Consider the following 21741-nt stretch of genomic DNA (forward strand, 5'->3'; position numbering starts at 1 on the left):
GTTTATTTGCGTATGCTGAATGTTCGAGCCATGTCTTGCGTGTGCTGAATGTTCGAGCCATACCTTCAGGTATGGACATGTGCTAGAATAATGGAGCATTCTCATCAAATCTCTCTCTTACGTGACATTTCCTAGATTTTTTCCTTTTCACTTTTTCTTAAATTTTCAAAAAAATCCACAATCACCCAGTTAGAATACTAGCGCTTGCCATGCACGGAGAGTCGGAGACAGAAATAAAAACATTAATGATAACTTTTTCCTTAGGGTCCGTTTGATTAGCGAGAAAAATATAATGAAAAGTGAAAATGAGAGAACGTGAAGTAAAAGAAAAGAAAAAGAAAATGTATTTTTCTTTCTCGCATTCGTTTGATTAAGATAAAAGTTTTGCAAGAAAATATGAAAGTTATACTCCCTCCGTCCCCTTTTTAATGTCCAGTATTCCATTTTGGGCTATCCCTTAATAAGTGTCCATTTTGTAAAGTTAGTGGGTAAAAATAGGTACATTTCCCATTTTGCCCCTAAAAGTATATTCCATTTTGAAAAGTTAGTGAGTAAAAGTGTAATGATTATGTTTCCATAGAGGATAAGTAGGGAAAGTGGAGGTAAAAGTTGATGTGAAATGTGTAATGATAATGTTTTCTTAATAAGTTGGAGTTACGAAGCAGGACACTTAAAAAGGGACCGATGGAGTAGTAATAAATATTCATTCTTGTAAGAAAATAATTTTTTTTTGCACTTTGTGAGAAAAAATAGGAGGTGTTCTGGATGATCAGTAAAAAGAATTTAAAGAAAAAGAAGGTTTTTCAAACTCAAAAATTATGTATTTATGCAAATAATTTTTTTATCAATATGGATCTTGTTTGATAGATCTTATTGAAATTTTTTAAACAATGCAAAAAAATTCAAAAAATTATTTTTCATTTTCCTAAAGTTCTTTTTATTGCGCATCTGGAATGGCACCTAAAGCACACTTCCTAGCTTTAGAGAGTTGTATGGGAAAGTTTATTTTCTATTACTTTCTAGGACATTCTTGTTAAGTGAACAAAAAGGTATATATATTTTTGTCTTTTTTGCACTTTCTACTATTATCTTGCTAATTAAACAGACCCTTATTGTTCTGTGCATCAATGGCATGTATGACTCTTGAAAGTACTCCGCTTTCTCGCAAAAAAATTAGAAAATTTTCAAAACAATAGAAAAAAAAAGATAGAAAGAAAGAAGATAGGTTTCATGAAAAATAAAGTATATATTTGTTATGTTATTGATTGACCTTAATTTTTTTTAAGTAAAATAAAGTATATATTTAATATTTTGTAAAAAAATATAGAATGATGAATAAAAAGATGAAAATTTAAGAAAGTTCCACAGAAAAAGTTAAGGGGATAGTTTTATTTTAGGCATAGATAAGAAAATATATCAATAAAAATGTAGTACCGGATGCAGGAAGATTCATTACTCGGACATTAAACAAACTAGAGGCTAGGGCACACACACACGATGCATGTGCAAGTTGAATCGCACATTTTTTTTTTGACAACATGGGATCAAACAAACAAACAATAAGTGAGATTCGAGTTGCGAACGCATTGCATGTGCCTGACCTCTAGTTAGTAATAAGCCCCAAGCATTTTTTCAGAATGGAAACAAATTAATCTATGGGTAACACATAAAATAATGGCAGCAATAAAATTCACAAAGATTGAAACCAACAATAGTTCGTTTTTTTGTTTTTTTTTTCTTTCAGTAGGAACCCAATAAAATTTTCTTGGCTTTTCACTTCAGACAATTAATGCTCAAATTCCTACTCTTTAAATGTGGAAAAAACTATCGTAATTAAAAACTATTCTCTGACCCAAAAAATTATAGAAACTACTACTATAAGTTAAAAACTCTAATTAATATATTTAAAGAGCCCTGCTAATGGTACAGATGAAAAATCTGTACCAGCCAGAACAGATCCATTTTGGGTCTCGAAAAAATGATCAAAACTGTTCATTTTGTTTATAATATATATTTAAAAGTCTTTGTAAAAATTCTACTAAATTTGACACCAACAAAGGCGTTTACGAAACATCCTAATTTGCTTTAGAATTTGGGCTTGTATTCTGGAACAAAGTTGGATGTTTAAATCCCCTTAACGATGTCGGATTTAAGGTGGTGTTCCACTTTCTTAGAAAATGAAGTTTTAGAAAAGGAAAGTAATTTCAAGTTCAAAAATCATGTATTTACGTAAATAATTTTTCTACCAATATGGATCTTGTTTGATAGATCTCATTGAAATCTTTTAAACGGTGCAAAAAAAATCAAAAAAATTATTTTTTCATTTTCGTTATATTTGAGTTTAAAATTACCTTCTTTTGAAAAAGAAGGTTTAGAAAAAAAGCAAAACGGGGCCATAATTGAATTTTTGCAGTGATTTTAGAATAAAATAAGCGATTTCGATCATTTTTTTGAGACCTGAAACAAACCCAAAACAGATCTGTTCTGGCTTGAACAGATTTTCCTTCTGTACCAATATCCTTTTCGATATTTAAACTACTGTCCAACCAAATGGGAGAGAGAGAGCCCGGGGGAGGGGGGCAAGTACCTCCTTTCTTTTTTTGATCCGCAGTACCTCCTTTTTTTGGTTATACCAAAAAGTTTTTTGTAATGAACTGTGCTATACACACAGCAATTTGTGCACAGATTATGTACAGATTTTGTTGTGGGGTCAACCACGGATCCCACACAAATCATCCGAGCCGTTCATTAAATGTAAAACATTTTTTTAAGGGCTTCCGTAAAAAATAAGCCCAATCCAATACCTATAGGTGCTTTATCTAACCATCTAACTTTTCATTTAGATTTTCGGATAATGAAAAGTTATATGATTGGATCGAGCACCTATAGGTATCAGATTTAGATTATTTTTTACGGGAGCCCTTGAAAAAATATTTTACATTTAATGAACGACTCGAATGATTTATGTGAGACCCCTGATGGATCCCACAACAAAATCTGTGCACAATCTGTGCACATATTGTATGTGTGTGTAGACTTTCTTTTTTGCAATTAAACAACCGAAACAGATCTCAGAAGTTTTTGCAAGAGTAATGCTACACGCACAGCAAATGTGCACAGATTTTGTACACAGATTTTTTGTGGGGCCCACTACGGGTCCCACACAAATAATCCGAGCTGTTCATTAAATGTAAAACATTTTTTTAAGAGCTCCCGCAAAAATTAGCTCAATCCGATACTCATAGATACTTGATTCAATCATTTAACTTTTCATTCGAATCTCAGGATAATGAAAAGTTAAATGATTGAATCAAACACTTATAGATATTGGATTGAGCTGATTTTTTGCGGGGGCCTTTGAAAAAATGTTTTACATTTAATGAACGGCTCGGATTATTTGTGTGAAATCCGTAATGGACCCCACAAAAAATCTGTGCACATTTGCTGTGCGTGTTACATTACTGTTTTTGCAATTGAACATCAGCACGGGACGGGACGAAACAGAGTGAAGAAGCGTACGTACGAAGGGCTTTGGCAGGCATGGCAACGTACAGAACACTGGTTTGGAGAATGGTCCAGAGTTTGGTAACTGAAAAAGTTTGTACGTGGGTGTGTTTGTGGGGTCGTTTGTGGGGTCGTTTGTGGGTATTGTATTTCACTGTTTTACCCGAGTGGAATTTTGTTCACCCTCCCTTAAAAGAAAGTGAATATTATTCTCTCTCATTGGTTGAAATAGTATCGACCCCATCACAAGTCATGTTTACCATGCAATACATTTTTTGGTAAGCATGTCATCATTTTATGGTAAGGTCCATATCATTTTAACCAATAGAAAGAAAAGTAATATTCACCATTTTAAGTGGAGGGTGTACAAAACTCATCTCGTTTTACCCATATGTTTATTGGGTTTAGAGGAGTAGTAGTACACTCACCTTGTTTGATTTACATTTTTAAAAGTTATTTTTGATATAATAAGTAGAGAGATAAAAAGATAAAGATAGTGAAAAACATATAAAGAAAAAAAAATGAGATGAGTTGAAATGTGAACCAAACAAAATAACTGTGAATCCTTGTCGCGCGCGTGGTAATTTTGAAAGACGAAAATATGAGCCAGCTTTGGAAAATGGTCCACACCAAAAGGTCATTTCTCTTTCAATTCTCTTTAGAAGGTGGTCCACACGTAGTAGCATCTTTGCTTTACAAAAATGATACTCGTACAATAATTTAAATATAATAATTTACATAATTTTTCATATGCATGTGAGCTTCATACATATTATTATGTATGGGCTTCACATATATATAAAAAATTGTGTAAGTTATTGTGTTTGAATTGTTGTATGAGTAGCATATTTGTTTTCTTTATATAATCGTCTCCGATAAGAAAGGGGCACAGCTTATCACAACGCGACGTGTGGCACCAACAGGCCCCGCTCCCGTTCCCTGTCTCTCGGCAATTCAACAATGTCCAGCGCCTAATAAAATAAATGCTCTCTCTCTCTCTCCCCGTCTTTGTACAAGTAGCTACGCCACACCCTCTCTCTCTCTCTCTCCGTCTTTGTACAAGTAGCTACGCCACACCCTCTCTCTCTCTCTCTCTCTCTCCCCGTCTTCACGCCAAACTTGTACTACTTCCAATTCATCATACAGGATCATATTCATCATCTTCTTTCTACACCTACTGATACTACAAATCTACAATCCTTCTATCTCTATCTATATTTTCATACCATAAATAGATGCAGACACAGATTCTCCCTATATCTACCCGATCTATTGCCCAACCACCACCACCACCACAGTCTCCGTCCCCATCGACAACCATGCCGGATTTATCGTCAACCCGTCTTCTCATTTCCCCACAGTTTGACGAAGAGAAAGCAATTGAAGTCGAACCCTTTTTGCCTAGGGCTTCCTCGAGTTACACCAGCACCTCCGCCAGGATTACCAATTTCTACCAGAAACGGCGCCGTCGGAACCTCAGTGAGACCGACGGCAGTGCCACTGGCCGCAGCCACTCGTTTCGTGAGCGTGCAGCTTTCAATTCCGATTCCGATATGATCATGACTCGGCTTTGCGTCAACCTCCTCCGATATTTCGGGTAACAGTTTCTCGCTCGCTCCTTCCTAATCTTCCTAATATCTCATGTTAGATTCCTCTCGCCAATAAATCTTGGAGCCACCTTACTCCACGCGTATGCATGTGAAAAACTATGGGAGAGGCTATCGGAATTAGTTTGAGGTGTGCACAAGTTGGCCGGACCACCCAGACACTTCCACATAGGCATGTGCTTGTTGTTGCGTTTCTAGCACTATTCCTGCTGAGGGAGGAAAGTATTGGGCATGTGGCCACTTGAGCCCAGTTGGAAAAATAAGGGCGTTACCGATAAGCTAAAAGTTATGGATAGCTTCTTCTAATACTTTGTAGTTAAGTTATTTTCACTAAACTATAACTTAACTTATAGGTATATAGGAGAAATGGAGGGGAGGGGTCAAAGGTAGAATGAACATGGAAAAAAGTTTTAGGGTAGAAGAAACAACTTTACTTTGGCAATAAGTAATAGATGAAAAAGATAGCGGAAACGCGACCTAAACCTGGAATGTGAATTATTTTTGGGCTTAATTACGGATTTCATCATATAGTCGTTTTAGTAGGTAAATCTATTTTGAAAGTTGAAGTCAAATTTCTTTGTTATATTTGTTACCCTAAACCAAACCGACCAATCAATAAGAGTATCAATATCCTCTCTACAGGAACCCCGAGTCTCACCGGACTTACTTAAGTACCTTTTGTTCAACTGCCTGGTTGTTGAAGTCATTATTTGGTCCTTCAATTTATTTAATACCAACATATCGTTACGAAGCACAAGATACAAGATTTAAGGAAATTAAAATATTTCCTACCTTCTCTTATCTTTCTTAAAATCGTTCTCTTGTCCATTTTCAAATTTCTCCTGAATAGGATCTTAGGCTCTGTTTATTTGGGCATAAAATGTTTTCCGATAAAAGTTTCACCTATTTTCCGGTGTTTGGTTGTATAAAAAATGAGGAACATATTTTTGTGTAAAACATTTTGCATTAATTGGATGGAAATGACTTACCCTTAAATCTTCCGTAAGTCATTTTCGGAAATGAATCTGCTGCCTTCTATTGCGATTCTCACCAGTTTTCTCAATCGTTAGTCTTGACCCGTGTTCAATCCCCCCTCCACCCCTCCCTCTCTCCCTCTCTCTCTCTTTCCTGAATTGAATTCTACCGTTAAGCCCTCTCTCTCTCTCTCTCTACACTATTTATGGATTTCTGAAAATATTTTTCATGTGCCAACCAAACACTAGAAAATAGAAGTTTAAAGTTTGTTTTCTGAAAAAATATTTTACATAGAAAACATTTTACATCAAAACAAACGGAGCCTTAATTAAAATACATTCCTCTCTTGTCAGTCAGCAGTAAATTTTGTGAGCACCAATAAGGAAAATGATACACAAGCTAAAAAGCACTCCCTCCATCTCAAATTCTGTCCTTTTTGATAATTGTGTCAGTTTTAAATTGCTTATATCTTCCAATATGAATCTCCAAGAATATGCAGTATGGATTTTGTTTAATAGTTTTCGATTAGGTCTATAATACAAAATTTTCAAAATTATGAAAACATTATAGATTGGGACTTATAAGCATTTAAAGAATGTCACGAATAACGAAAAATGACAAAGAAAATGGGACGGAGGGAGTAATAATTCAACAAAGAATGACAAATTGTGCAAATATCGACAAATTATCAATCTAATAAGGTGATTTAGTTTTGTACGTGATGAATTTTGATAATAGGCACCTGTTTTATTTTAATATTTATCATGATCAATTTGCACATGATCCATTTGAAACATGGAAAATTTGGATTGTTTACTAAATTTTCACTTTGGTTTGGTAAATACGTGAATAGATCGTAAATTTGGGCGTGGTCTCAATAGGATTGTGATTAAGAACATATGATCAAATTGGATCATGGTACAATAATCGTGTGACTGCCTCCGGTAAGAGTATATCTTGAGAGCAAACTTGCTTTAAGGTTCTTGATTGTTCTTGACGATGAAAGCGGCGACTACCTCCGGTAAGAGTGCTGGTGTTAGGCTAGGTGACAGTTATTATGTAGTCCTAATGTATTATGTATTCTCGAGTTCATTAAATTTTCTTGGTGGAGAGCGGTTTTCGTGGAGATCGAATTGAAGCATTTAAAGGATTATCCTGATTTAGAGATTTTGTATCATTTTATTGGAGCATTCGAATTTGGAGATTTTAGGCCCATCATTAGTGAACTATTTTAATATTTTTTTGGCGGCATACGTGATTTTGTAGAAAACAAACAACATTTTGGGTGCAAACTTCCGTTACCCTAGGTGCTCCTTATGGTGTTTTTGATTCATCAATCAAACCCGTTTTACCCTTCGCAATCACATTATTTATCACCCTCCTCTGACTGGCCGGTGTCCCAAAGAATTAAGCTGATCACTGAAACTATCAAGTTGTTCCACAATCTTAAAACAATCTCGTCATGCTGGAACTCAGTTAATCTTCCTTTAAATGGCCTACCAGATCGTGTAGACATTGCGCTAGCCTCACTCTAATACCAAATTGATGTAGGATGGGATTGAAATAAGGCTAAGTATGATCAGAACACAAAAATAGTGGTTGTGAATAGTGAAAGAGAAGAAATGAAGGGTTTTAAGATAGATCTAAGCCTCACACCTAGATTACCAAAGGCATCACACCTAAGACCTCTTTAGTATTCACACCAAAGAGTAGGATTGCATCACACAATCTTCAAAAGCTTTAAGCTCTTGTAAATTTTTATTCATTCAATCATCTTGCAGCACACCAATTTATAGGCTCCTAATGTGTTGAAATACCAAAGACTTTTTACCTATTCCCTAGGTGGGACGGATGTGTTATCTAATGGTTGCATAAATTGAATATGTGGTCCTAAATGAAAAGTCACAACTCACAAGGCTCATAAAAAGTCACAGACTTTAATGTTTCAGCCAGTGTCTAGTTAACATCCCAAGTAGGCCGTTCATCATCCCAAAACATTGAATCTTACCAAACTACCCATTAAATTTTATCATGACTGCATCACGCATACCCTACATTTTTAGGTTTTTGCCGTATCCCGTACCCTGTACTCGTACCTGTGCTTCATTTCTATCATTTCTCTTTCGTGTACCCTCAAAATTAATTATTGGTTCTACATCGTTCAATGACAAAAATTCACAAACCCACAAGTCTGCGTGCCCATTTCTGCATCTCGTTCTTGGGGAGTGCATTCCTGCATTCCTGTTCGTAGCCCATCACACAGGGATGTCCTCAAATCACTTTATATTTGTGATTTGCATTTGGAGGAAGCTAGAAGTAGGCCGTGACATTTAGCCACAAAACAAGAAGAAAAAGAAATTACGGTGCAAAGTACATACAAGTAACATTAATCTGAATTCTGACCAAAACCTCATGTACCAATGGGAGGAGATGAACATTGATAAGATTTGTTCAGAAGGCGGAAACGGATTATAGATCATGCGAACAATTTGAAATGTGGGGTGTTGAATTCAGAAGATTCCTCCCCTCTTTGTTTACACTAGTAAGAGTGCACCTGCAATGCACACGCAATGTTTGGAAAATTTCTTCTAAAATATCTGCATAACAAGAGAAATTCTTAGCGATCTAGCACTAAAAACAACTTACTAGTTATTTGTTCTGCTTGTTCACGAAGTGGACAAAAGTAAACTCTTAATTGGATGTTTCTGGTAATTTATTTCTATGCAGGCTGGGCTGCAGATTCATCACAAGATTTCTTGCCCTTGGCTGTTATTCTTTCCTAATTTTCCCTGGATTGGTTCAAGGTTTGAAACATCTCATGATCTATTGCCCATATTTGACTGTTACAACATCCTATTGGCTGCATAATTAACTCATCTTCCAGTGGTTTTGGTCTTTGAGAATTGTTTTTATTCTACTGATGTTTTGGCTTCTGATAGCTGCTTAGTTTGGTTGGGTATAACGAAGCTCCCATGTTTCTGTAGTTGGGTTTTACTATTTCTTCTCAAGTCAGGTCTGTAGAGGTATAGTTTATGGTGATCAACCCCGAAATAGGTATTTTATGGTCTTTGGCTATTTCATGTGCGTTTGGATCAGTGTATTCTTCTGTTGATGAGTCTAAAGGTTGAATCACCGATAAAAATGTGATCGTGCAGGCTTGATCTGTATTTACCAAAAGAAAGTGATGGCCCAAAGCCAGTTGTTGCATTTGTTACTGGTGGAGCCTGGATAATTGGGTAAGTGTTCGCAACGTGTTTTGATTCCTTGGATACCCAATTGGCTGTTGAAAACACTATCTACAAAAGATTAGACTATTAGGAATTGAGTCATGTTATAGGTTTGAAGCTTTTCTAGAAAGAGAATTCATATGGAATCATTTGTTGAGTTGAGAGTCTACATAGAAAGAAGGCAAATAGATTCAACTGCTGTTGACACTTTTTTTGAGGGTGCGCCCCTTGTATACACGATTGTATTTTTTCTCAACAAGTTCTTAAACCTTTTGCCGATGCAGTTATAAAGCATGGGGTTCTCTGTTAGGGAAACAGTTATCAGAAAGAGACATTATAGTGGCCTGCATAGATTACAGGTGATTGTTTTATTTCCAGGATGAATTGTTGTTTTCTTACATGCTTATTGCTTTTATAGTATGATATTATGATGTTGTACCTACCAAAGAAGTTTTTTTTATTCAAAGTACAAATAATAAAGCAAATGAATGTCCACAATTTTTAATAATTACTTTACATGTGGACATTTCTTCGAAGTGATTGAAGTACATTCTAATATATGTTGGACTTCAAATAAGTCTATAACATAACTTCTTGGATTAAATTTTTTTTCTGCTCTTCAATTTCTACACAGCAAAAGAAATTATGAAATTGATTGGAAGGGTCATATTGACTTTTGTAGTTTTGGCAGTTCTGAACATAGTTGTCAAGGGCGAAAGGCGCTCCGAGGCGATAAAGTCTGCTAGGGTCTAGGCGAGAGGCGAGGTGAACCTAAACGAGAAAAATAGCATACACTAATATTTCAAATAATAAACACTAAGAGCATCCACAATGTAATAATCAAAATCAAAAGATTGCTAAAGTTAGCATTGTGTGCTTAAAAAAGTGCTCCCATTGTAATGATCAAAGTTAGCAACCTCCTAACCAATAATCAAATTTGGGCATTTGAATAATCAAAAGTAACAATGTGTGACTTCACATTGTTAACTTTAGCAACCCTCTAAATGAATAATCAAAAGCTGACGTGGCAAGTTTTGATTATTCACTTTTGATTATTACATTGCGGATGCTCTAAGCTGTAATGTTGTATCTGTGAAAGTATGTTTGTGTATCTCTCTAATTAAGGCATAGATTAGGGTATCATATCTCATTCTATCTTTAATTAAGGCATAGATCAAACGTATCTTTTTTTGTATCTTTTCTAGGGTTAGGTTTTCTCTATTTAAAGGATTGTTAGCATTGTATTACGTATCTTCTCAATTAGCAATACATATTCTATTCTCTCTCATACGTTCTGTCACAGTATCATCCAAAAGATTCATAGAAACCTCCACCAAATGTCAAGTAGTCAACAATTCTCGTATAGAGAATAACTAAAGTACTAAACCATTAAAATCAACAAAACGCAAGCATCCAACATTTGAAATGAACTTAAAACAAGTAATTGTTCTACTTGGCTTTCCATCTAAGGATGATTTACTAATCATCATCAACATCAACACCAAGTAAAACAGGTCAGTTGATTGATCAGAGAGAGATGAAGTCAATCAATTGATCGAGCGAGAGAGAGAGAGAGAGAGAGAGAGAGAGAGAGAGAGAGAGAGAGAGAGAGTACATGGGTTTGATTACCTGTATTCTGTATTCTCCCCCAGGTTTGCCGCCAGAGATACACAGGCGAGTGAGATTTGAGTCAACTGTTGAATGGAATCACTTAAAGAAACCAAAATCCTATGGCTGTGATTGAATTTCAAAAGGCGAGCCTTTTGTCGCCTCACCGCCTCTCACTCCTTTCTCGCCTATGTAGTGTTTAGTTAAAGTCACCTCGCCTTGCACCCATCAAGGCGACAATCCATTGCGCGCCTCTTGCCTAGACGATCGCCTTGAGGCGCCTTTGACAACTATGGTTGTGAACAACAGAATGGTTCTTAGTTGCAAGAATCTCCAATGTGGTTGGCGAATCCACCTCGGAACCTCGCTCCCGCGCTCCCAAGTCAGGAACCTCGCTCCCAATGAGAAGGAACCCGCTCCCAACTAGGATAGAACCTCTTAGGCATTTAAATCCCAAAAGAAACAAAAATAAAAGATACCAAGCAAGATAAAAGACAAAGTAATGATTATTATTATTTTTTTGAAAGGCGTAAGGCGTAGTAATGATAAGATATTAGAAAAAATTTAACTTAAATTTGCTCAATTGCATAATGTGATAACCATAATATTACTTAGTCATTAAGACAATCTTTGCAATTGATATGAATGACGCATGATAATATTTACTTGCATTACATACTTTCATGTACTATTTCTAAATCAATCCCGCTCCCACCCCCGCTTTGTGCAACTAAGGTATGGAGAACAACTAGAATCACATATTAAAAACTATAAATATTTTTATGTTTTGTATTTTAAGTAGTAGAATAATATTTTCTTTTTGACGTCTAACTACATTAAAATACATAAAAATCAATAGTTTTTCCTAAACGCTCCTGACGGCGCTCCCACACTTCTATGATCATCCGCTTCCCCACTCCCGCTCCCGTTCCCATTCCTGCTCCCGCTTCGTGCAACTAAGGAATGGTTCCATCCGCATTCTTTAAATGCCCAATATGCTCAAGTTATACTGTTAGCCATGAACACCCCTTTTTTACACAACTACACTTGGCTCCAAAGTTCGAACAATTATGAAAAGGGAGGATATTAGGGAAACAGTGAGTGGAGATTCCCCTGCAGAGAGCCGGATGAGGGGAGACCTTCACATCATGTTTGGAGGGCAGGGATATCCCAACCCTACTATCATTATGGCTTTGTAATGTTACTTGGTGGATCGACTGAATCAAATTCAAAGTAAACAATCAGATATAGAGGATATACATATCGGTTTGCCTTTGGAATTTTTATAAAAAAAAGGGGCGTTTTCCTGCTTGCAGAAAGCCCTTTTCAACATCTGCTTCATGAATTGAAGGGATTGATCAAAATTCTCAGGGTTGTTTAGGTGGCATCTCTTTTGCTGTTTAGGGTACGTGTTTTGAGGGTTATGCTTTGGGCTTTCTCTTGTCTGTTTTTGGGGTTGGCCCCTTGCTATCTTTTTTCTAGGTCTGGGCGGCATATGATTGTCAGGGTGTGTAGGTGTCAATTTTGTTGCGATCTATTCTCCTTGTCGTGATGCCATAGTGCCTTCGATCCTTTTAATCTTTGTATGTTCCTTCAAAGATTAATAATAATTTTTTTTTTCTGTTCAAAAAAAAGAAGCAGCTTGTAGTTGGTTTCAATGACTTGCTACCATAGTCCTCCATTGTCACTGTTTAAGTAGTAAAATAACCAGCTTTGGCTAATAGAACTGTACGTTGTTTTCTGACTCAGGTAAAATGTTTGAATGCCAAACAATTCCACGGCTGTCATCCCTTTAGATATTCTTATTCCTTCAGCATTGCACCTCTAGTTGGGAGGTTGCTGATGACCAATGGTTTTCCACGTGCCTAGCATCTGAAATTTAATTACCTGTAACACTCATCTGGCAGAAATTTCCCTCGGGGGACTATGAGTGATATGGTAAAGGATGCTTCTCAAGGTATCTCATTTGTGTGCAATCATATTGCTGAATATGGAGGTGATCCTAACAGGTAGTACCTTTTCAAATTTCTTCTTCTTTTTGTAGTACCCTGGAAAGTCATTGCATCGAAATGCATGGTTGCTAAGCAAACCCATATTTGAAATGGTTTTGGTAGGATTTACTTAATGGGACAGTCAGCTGGTGCTCATATTGCTGCTTGTGCTCTATTGGAGCAGGCAGTTAAAGAGGCTGGTGAGGGCGAGAGCCCTTCCTGGAGTGTGTCGCAGTTGAACGCTTATTTTGGTTTATCTGGAGCGTAAGTTTATGTTAACTTCTAAAATCTAAGTGCGGAACCTATTTTCCTTATCATTCGTCGTTTAGCGGATAATAAGGTTCTGTATTTTTGAATGACGTGATTTTTCTATGCGTATCTTTCCCTTTATCTCGATATGGATGTGTGACATTGGATGCAACAAATAGGTGGCAAGGATAGTCAAAACTCCGGAGTGATTAAACATTTGGTTTAGAAGATTCCGCAGCTAAATCTGTTGATTGGCAGGTCTCACTTTTCCAAGTTAGATGTTGTACTATTGTTGGATAGAAGTTTTCCAGGAGTTTTTTTTTTTTATTGGCAAAAAAGTTTTCCAGGAGTTCTCAGTCAATTCTTTTGAGTTTCCTGCACTTGACCATGAGATTGTATACTATGCCGTCAGATTCGGGCCCCAAATAATATACTACTATACCATTTTTTATCAACTTAAGTCTTCCTTTGGGACTTTTTCCTTAATCTCCAGTTTAATAAATGTAATTCCAAATCTTTCATGCAACGGCTTACTATTTGGGTGTGCCTTTATTAGCAAGGCTGATTTTTTCTTTGCTTGAGTATGCCTTCGGGCTTTTAGCTGCATCTACAGTTTCGTAAATAACAACTCTGAAACTTGAAATGTTGGCCCTTACTCTAATTCTTTAAATGCTATTGAACCATTATACCAAATAATGACAGACTATCTCTTTCAACAATGAAGAACACATTTAGAGACATCAATTAGCATGGTCTAGAGTAGTTTTCACTGTGCAATTTCCTTTGGCAAGTAAACTTTGTTGTTCTGGAATCTTACAAACAGATTCTGGAGCAGTTTTACATTTATACTCTTTGGACATTGTCAACAGGTACAATCTGTTTAACCTAGTAGATCACTTCCACTGTCGAGGGTTTTACCGCTCAATTTTTGTGAGGTATATATCTTCTTTCTTTTTCCGGTGTTTTACACGGATTAGGCCACTGATAATGCCACAACACTATTTTTTAAAGCCATGACCATTTTTATGCACTGACCAGTATAGTCCAACTCTCACGGGCTACTCAGAATATTGACCTTTTCCTTTTGATTCTCTCTCTCCCCCTCTCTCTCCTATTCTGCCCACTACAGAGCAATGAACGAAGCAAAACCACTTTCCCTTCTTTCGTCTCCTTGGCTTCACATCATGGATTCACCTCTCTTCCTCCAGCGTCCATCAATGATCCCAACCCCTTTACCTCCTAACACGAATAGATACTCGTCTCTTCAATTTCTCAATCAATACATCAAAATTCTAAAAAGCAGAGACTTATGTTACTGGAAAGAAAATGAAAAACCCATTCGTCAAACAAGATGAAGACAGCGAAGTGTAGAGAGAAATAAATTTGCGACATGGCCCATTACCCCATTTTCTCTCTTGCTCCACATTTGATTTGATCCAGCGAATCTCCCTGGCCTTTTCATCTTATAGAGCAGTAAAGTAGTAGTAAGACATATAGGTTAAAGATGGTTATGGAGTTCTTGCTCAATTCGAAGATTAGTGGCAAGAGGCAACCACTAGTCTCGTCATAAACACAAGAAGGTCGTGGGCGATTTGGAGAGCGGAACAACATCGGGAACCTCAAATCATGCCCTCTTTATTGTATCTGGTGATTTGTTCATAAAACAGAGAGAGAACAAGCAAGGGAAGAGAGAGAGAGAGAGAGAGAGAGAGAGAGAGAGAGAGAGAGAAGGCTGGAGTGGAGTTGTCTGTAATTTAGAGAAAAAAAGAGGAAGAAGAAAGACCCAGGGGTACTGGTAGAAAATGAGTAGAATACAACAATTGTCGTGGCACTAAAACAAACCTTTGTGGCATTAGCGCCACCCCATGGATTATTATCCTTAGCGATTACATCATGCCTCACATCTCATCTGATCATTGGTTTTCTATAACCTTTACAGTATAATGGAGGGGGAGCAGTCTTTTCGACGATTTTCTCCCGAAGTAATGGTACAGGAGCCTGACATAAAAAATGCAGTCTCTCTCCTGCCTGCTGTTTTCCTTATTCATGGCACTGGAGATTATTCCATCCCATCAGATGCCAGGTCTCCTCTATTCCTGAATGAACTGTCATAACTGCTTCTGAGTTTTTTGTTGGTTTGCTTTAAAACTTGGATAAGTGTGAATTTTGGTCTAAAAAGCTCTGTTTGGAGCCTCCCTACAGACTTTTGCATGCAACTTTCGACATAGTGTTCTTTATTTTAATGCTTCTGTGCTTGTGATAAAAGTACTACAAAGAATACTTTATAAGAAGTGAATACTGATGGATACTTGTAGTCATCCATCAGAGAAAACATAATAATTTCTGCTAAAATCTGGGTGCGATGAATAATTCTCTGGAAGTATGGGCAGATGATGTTGTATGACATGCATCATTGAAATTTGAGAATGTGTTTAACACAACATGAAGTTTGCTAATCCAAAATTATTTACCTATACAAGGCTGTGATTTGTTGAATTGTCCTATTTGACCCCCTTGTTCTGCAATCTATGAGCTGTACTTGAGACATGACCTTGCTATTCTTGTTCTTGAATGCCATACGGTTTCTTGGTTGAGTTAATAAAGAAGTGTGTACCATCATATTAGCAGCTTTGGATAGAGTGGTCTTTAAACTTCTGCAGCTAGTTATGGATCCAGACAATCATATTAGCCCCTATACTATCATGAATGTTGTTTAGGTTGCTGAAGAGTGGAGCTTAAATCATATATTCATAGCCCTTGCGTAACGGTGAGTTGTCACTTACAACATATAAGTTGGATTTCGTTAAAGAAATCATTCAACATGCATATTTGAACTTTCGCAAATGGTAACAATTCTTTCCTCACAATGACGCATAAATATGACATCAAAGTAGCAACCTAACATAAGTTTGTGATGATTTTGTTTAGTAACTGATCTACCATTATCATCCTTTTACTTGTTCAGCATTGCTGAATATAGTTAATTATTGGATTAATTTCAAGGACACCCCCTCAACTATCACGTTTTGCCAATATCACCCCCTCAACTAAAAAACTCATCAACCTCACCCCCTCAACTTTCATTTTTCATCAACTCCACCCCCTCTGTCCAAATCTGTTAAGAAATGTTAAAATTTTGGATGGAAAAAGAGATTTTAATCCTAAAATGCCCTTAGCCATCTCCTCTCATCTCCTCTCCTCCCCCACTCATCTCCTCTCCTCCCCCACTCATCTCTTACCTCCTTCTCCAAACTCTGAAGAGTCCAAACCCAGATTTTTTCAAACTGCCACCGCCCATCTCCTCCCACTCAGGCCTTCTTCTTCAACGATGCCAACGTCGTCGCTGTCGCCACCACCTTTGGCTTCATACTCCAGCTGGGTTTGGCGCCGGCGACAGAATTGGGTCAATATGCCATCACGCCCTATTCCTATTCTGATGCTTCCTCCTCCATCCTCCTTTGTTGTGCGAGCTTGTTCCCCTCGCAAGAGTTCTCCTCGCTCATCTCTGATTGAAAGCACCCAACTCCATCTCCTCCGTCAAATTTCTGGCAACTTATTGAGCCTAGAATTTTTAATACTGAAAATTGGGGCTTTTGTATTACTTACAAAATTTGGGATTTGGAAATTCTTTAGGTGCAATATTTTTTTTTATTTCAGATTCCATTTAGGAATTTTTTTTTTTTCCCGGTTGTAAGATGGGTCTCATAGCGTGGTGGATATTGGTTAATGAAAATTTGGCATTTGTGTTCAAATTTGTAGTTTGGGAATGCAGTTTTTTTTTTGGATCGTTGTTTGGGAATGCAGGTTGTTCTGGAAACTAATGAAAATTTGATTTTTCATGGATTTGATATCAGTTTGATGAAGGGTTAGAGCAAAATATGGTAATTCAAATGCTTAAATCGTGTACTGAGATGAATATGTAGTTGTAGATATCCCTTCTTGTGAAGACAATTTTGTAATGTTTGAGTTTCATATATCAAACTTCTTTGGTCTGTGCACTCATGGCTTGCCGGCCAGAATCGGAGGAGATGACCGGAGTTTACCTTCCCTTCTCTCTCTCGCTTGGAAACGTAAGGCAACGGGAGTAAAACTAATGTGGGTTGCGTTGAAATTTTTTTCAAGTTCAAAACCTAATTTTAAGATAACAAGGGGTAACTTAGTCTTTTTCTTCATTTCCGTCGAAAATTTTAACAGATTTGGACTAAGGGGGTGATGTTGCTTGGTTTTGATAGATGAGGGGGTGAGGTTGATGAGTTTTAAACATGAGGGGGTCATGTTGACAAAACATGATAGTTGAAAGGGTGTCCGTGGAAATAACCCTTAATTATTTCCTTTTTCAAACTTTCAAATTCCTTCTAAAAAAGAATTTCAAATTCAATAACGTTTACTATTATCACCCCAGTCCGTTTTCTCGTTACGTATAGTGGTAGGACTTACACCAATCACCACATACCGTTGCATGAGGGGCCCAATAGCGCAAGAGACTACGAATGCACACTGTAATGATTTAATTTCAGATCCGATGAGTTGCATATATCAATAAGTTTAGTCGTACGTAATAAAGGGTAGATTGTGCAGTTTGTTGGTTGCATGTAGGGATTACTTGCTGGCTATGAGAAGCTATGGTTTAGTTCATGGGATTAAGTGGAAAGGGAAGGCTGAAGTAGACATCGGTGGTGCTCGGTTAAGTGATTTAGCATGAGGGATGAAAGTAGAGCTGTCAGACTGATATAATTACAACGGGTTTTTTTCCTACTGCGAATAGTTTGAATGATTTGTAGACGATACAGTGTATAATTGCCAAAAGGTGAGGCTTGTGCTATTTTGAATATTGTTGAACAGTAGATTCAAAGGTCATCCGGACTAGCTGGTGCATATGCTAGAGCCAGGTGAGTCTCATAGCAGACCTTAAAGTTCAGCCCAGCTAAAAACATATGGAAACTGTGTTACCTGGGTATGTAATGCCTAATGAACGACATTTTGGAACTCATGTTCCAAAATATGAAATACCATAATAGAGAGAGAGAGAGAGAGAGAGAGAGAGAGAGAGAGAGAGAGTTATAACATATTATTTTGTCATAAGCCTGCCCCCATTGTACTGTTGTAGTGTACCATGTTCTAGTTCCCATCGAAAATACCGGTATTTTCAGTGTTGTAGGTAACATAACAATTTCTTAAGAATAATATAGCTGAGGCAACATCTCATAACTCAACCTCCTTTTAAGGTCAAGATGGTACATTTTTCCAGAGGCTGCTTGTCCTGTAAAATACGAACGGTGTTTTGTTTGATGTCATGACCCTCAAACAAGCAGCGTCATGTGCATTGCATGGATAGGTAACCACAAAAAAAAACACACCGAAATAGCTATCAACTTTTGGCAATGCATTGCCTTTCAAAAATTTATGTCATTGATCTAATACCTATGCGTCATTGTGCCTTGTGTGCAGCAAGAATTTCGCAGATACTCTTCGAAGAGTTGGGGTTAAAGCTGAATTACTGCTGTATGATGGGAGGACTCATACAGACATATTTGTACAGGTAAACACTTAATAGAGGTACTTTTTGACTTACTTGCCATTTCTCTTCAATGTAAATTGTCTTTGGGGATTGGGCAACCATCTGACTAGTCGACTCCTTCGCTTTAATCTCTACTTATTTTGGTCTCTTGAAATTTAGTAAGGTTCTTGGTCTCCTGGCCTTGGATATGGTTTGAACTTTCTCTGTTAACTCGATATATCATAACTACTCATTCAAAGCCCAATGCAAATTTCAAACTCGTTGACATGCTTTGGTATTTTCTGATTTTATATCTCGTAGTTTTTACCATCTTCATTTGTTATTCCAATTTACATTCTTTCATTGTATTTTCCTTTTCCCCCCAGACGCACACATTTTAAAAGCATTGGGGGAACTAATCAGTGGCAGATTCAGAAATTTACATTTGTGGGAACACAAATTACTTATAGTGGTAAAGAAGAATTCATCAAGAAAATGATAGTCAATTTCATCCATCATTTTTAGTTAGTATGTTATTGTTTCTTTCAAGTGAACTTAATAAAAATCATTGTAAGTGTAATGCCTTATAATATAGACTTATCGTTCACATCTAAGAAGCACGTGGATACGTGATTTTTCCAAAAAGAAGGATACGATACGTTGGGAATACGTTGAATATAAAAATAAATAAAAATAAAATTCCATTAATGATTAAAGTTTTTGATTACACAAGTTCAGATTTTACTGTTTAAAAAACCCCTAAACTAGACAAGAGAAAGAGAGAGAGATGACAAACGAGAGAGACGAGAGAGATATTTCCGTAAAGGTATATATATACCTCTCTCTATATATAAATATATACACTAATACGCAGAGTGAGGGAGAGAGAGAGAGACTTATAGTTGTTGTCGAGAGAGAGATGAGAAATGAGAGACGAGTGAGATATCGATCATCTTCTCTGTTTCTGCCTTTTGTTCTCTGTTTCTGCCTTTCGTCTTGTCCAGTAAGGGAAAATGAATACATAGTCCTAATTGCAGTTTTGACCCATATATTTTAAGTAATGACATTTTTACCCGTGCGTATCCAAAACGTATTGTAGGTGGCGTGATCTCGGATCCAAGCTCCTCTTTGGTGGGTATGATGAATGATTGGTGTCCTAGCCCTTCGACCTTGTCCGCACAAGCAACGCGCGTCTAAAGGACCTGGCCGGAGATTCTCCGGGAAGGCCCTCTAGCGAGAGGATGAGAAAGTGCAGAGAGAGGGCAAAGTATTCTAGGGTTTTTAGTGTAAGTTAGAGTGCTTGTTGATTATAGGGTGCCTGTTGCTTGCTCCCCAAGCACACACATGTGCCTCACACGAGTCGGCCGACGTCAAGATTAGGGTTCCGGAAACATCTGGAATATGAGCTGGCACCCCCATGTGCACTCATGATTATCTTATTGCATAACCGCTCGGATGATGTCACTGTCGAGGCAGTTGTAACCACATGGGTGAGCTGGCGCTTCGCTCGTAGTCGATCCTATCCGCCGGGCACATGGTGCTGAGCGCTATAGGATTCCCTCTCTATCTTGGTGAATTAGCCCCTGGCTAGAATGCCGAGCATGCATGTTGCCGTTCACAGTCTGCCAGACCCTGATGCTCGGCGAACCGGACCTGTCTGGCAATACGGTTCGATTGTTTTGCCGAACATGGACCTATTATGCTCGGTGTTATATTCGGCCTACTATAGTACCCAACACGTATCCGAGCATATCCAAAACGTATCGGGATACCAAAAAATAATTTTAAAAATAGGATACTCTAAAGAACGTATCGGATACGTATCCGGAGTGTATCCGTATCCGATATGCGTATGGTACGTGATACGAAAGCCAAAATAGAGTATCCATGCTTCATAGGTTCACATTTTGAGAACTAGAATGGAGTGTGTCTATGTAAAGTTACCGATCTAAAAAAAAGAAGCTTAATAAATACTTACTTTCGAAAAATAGGGTAATTTTATAGCACGCTATCTTAATTTTAAGACTATATTAGAAGGGTACCGAAGTTATTTGGAAAAGCTAAACCTGAAGAAGTTGGTTTGGTGGTCAAGGCCTAAGACTTAAAAGTTTGCTTCCTCTCAAGGTTTTAGGTTCAAAAATATTCTAGGTGTTACCAACTCTTGTGGGCCAGTCCCACCGGTAGTGGAGGTAGGTTTCATCCCCAGATGTGCACGTAAGTTGGTTCAAACACTTTGAAAAAAGAAAAAAAAAGAAAAAGAAAAATCCTTAATTGGTGGGGGAACGTGCCCCCCCATGGGACCCTTAATGGGTCCGCCTGTGGAAGTAATCCTCACATGCTTCTTTCCTTTGGCCTGAGATTTCCCTTTACATTGAAAAGTAATGCTTTATCATGTACCCTTGTTCTCTGTGCTCATACATATGTTAATTTGGTTGATATGCTATTTAGGATCCAATGAGAGGTGGTAAGGATCAAATGTTTGAAGATTTAGTTGCTATCATTCATGCTGGAGATTCAGAGGCCCTTGCTAAAGATGCAATCGCGCCTCCCAAAAAACAACTTGTTCCTGAATTCATGTTGAACTTAGCCAGCAGTATCAGCCCATTTTAGCTATTCTTATGATGAACTTGCTGGTACAGGTACAGATGCCTAAACCCGAGCTTTATAATGGTTTCAAATTTTCCATATGTTTGATTTTGTATATGCCCAAACAAATAATATAATTGAGTAATATTATTAGTCAACTGCTATATTTCTCTCCCTTTATGCCTTTATTTTTGTTCAAGTTTATTTTCTAAATTGTGTGATTTCACGTACACTGTTCCTGTGCTTGAACAACCACACAAAGGGTGTAGACAGGGAGGTGGGTGAGGGCCACTGACACCCGAAACTTCGGTTTGTATCTTCTTGAATTGAAACCATGGAAAGACTCCTCAACTGACAATACAATTGTTCTTTCCCATTTAAAAACCATCTTTACATCTAGTTGAGCTAACTCCAAATTGTACTATGCAACCAAGGCTAGCTAAATATGAATGGACGAACACTTCACTATTGGAGAGAATACCTGATTGTTTCGATTC

The 21741-nt window shown here is 37.4% G+C and overlaps 1 protein-coding gene and 1 long non-coding RNA gene across 2 annotated transcripts; both read left to right on the plus strand.

Annotated features, from left to right (window-relative positions):
• The first annotated feature begins 4509 nt into the window (after positions 1–4509).
• Positions 4510–21418, plus strand: LOC131335958 (probable isoprenylcysteine alpha-carbonyl methylesterase ICMEL1). The gene is made up of 11 exons (XM_058371521.1): positions 4510–5101; positions 8814–8890; positions 9071–9140; positions 9242–9322; positions 9598–9672; positions 12829–12930; positions 13036–13176; positions 14031–14096; positions 15101–15244; positions 18610–18700; positions 21107–21418. Exons 1-11 carry the CDS (start codon positions 4740–4742, stop codon positions 21266–21268), a joined length of 1371 nt encoding a protein of 456 aa, XP_058227504.1. The 5' UTR covers positions 4510–4739; the 3' UTR covers positions 21269–21418.
• LOC131335960 (uncharacterized) lies at positions 10391–12822 on the plus strand. Its single transcript, XR_009202694.1, has 3 exons — positions 10391–12154; positions 12238–12326; positions 12671–12822. It is a non-coding gene; the product is annotated as an uncharacterized LOC131335960 (long non-coding RNA).
• Positions 21419–21741: the final 323 nt, after the last annotated feature.

This window comes from Rhododendron vialii, chromosome 8a (genome assembly GCF_030253575.1).
Source record: "Rhododendron vialii isolate Sample 1 chromosome 8a, ASM3025357v1".
Classification (NCBI taxonomy): Eukaryota; Viridiplantae; Streptophyta; class Magnoliopsida; order Ericales; family Ericaceae; genus Rhododendron; species Rhododendron vialii.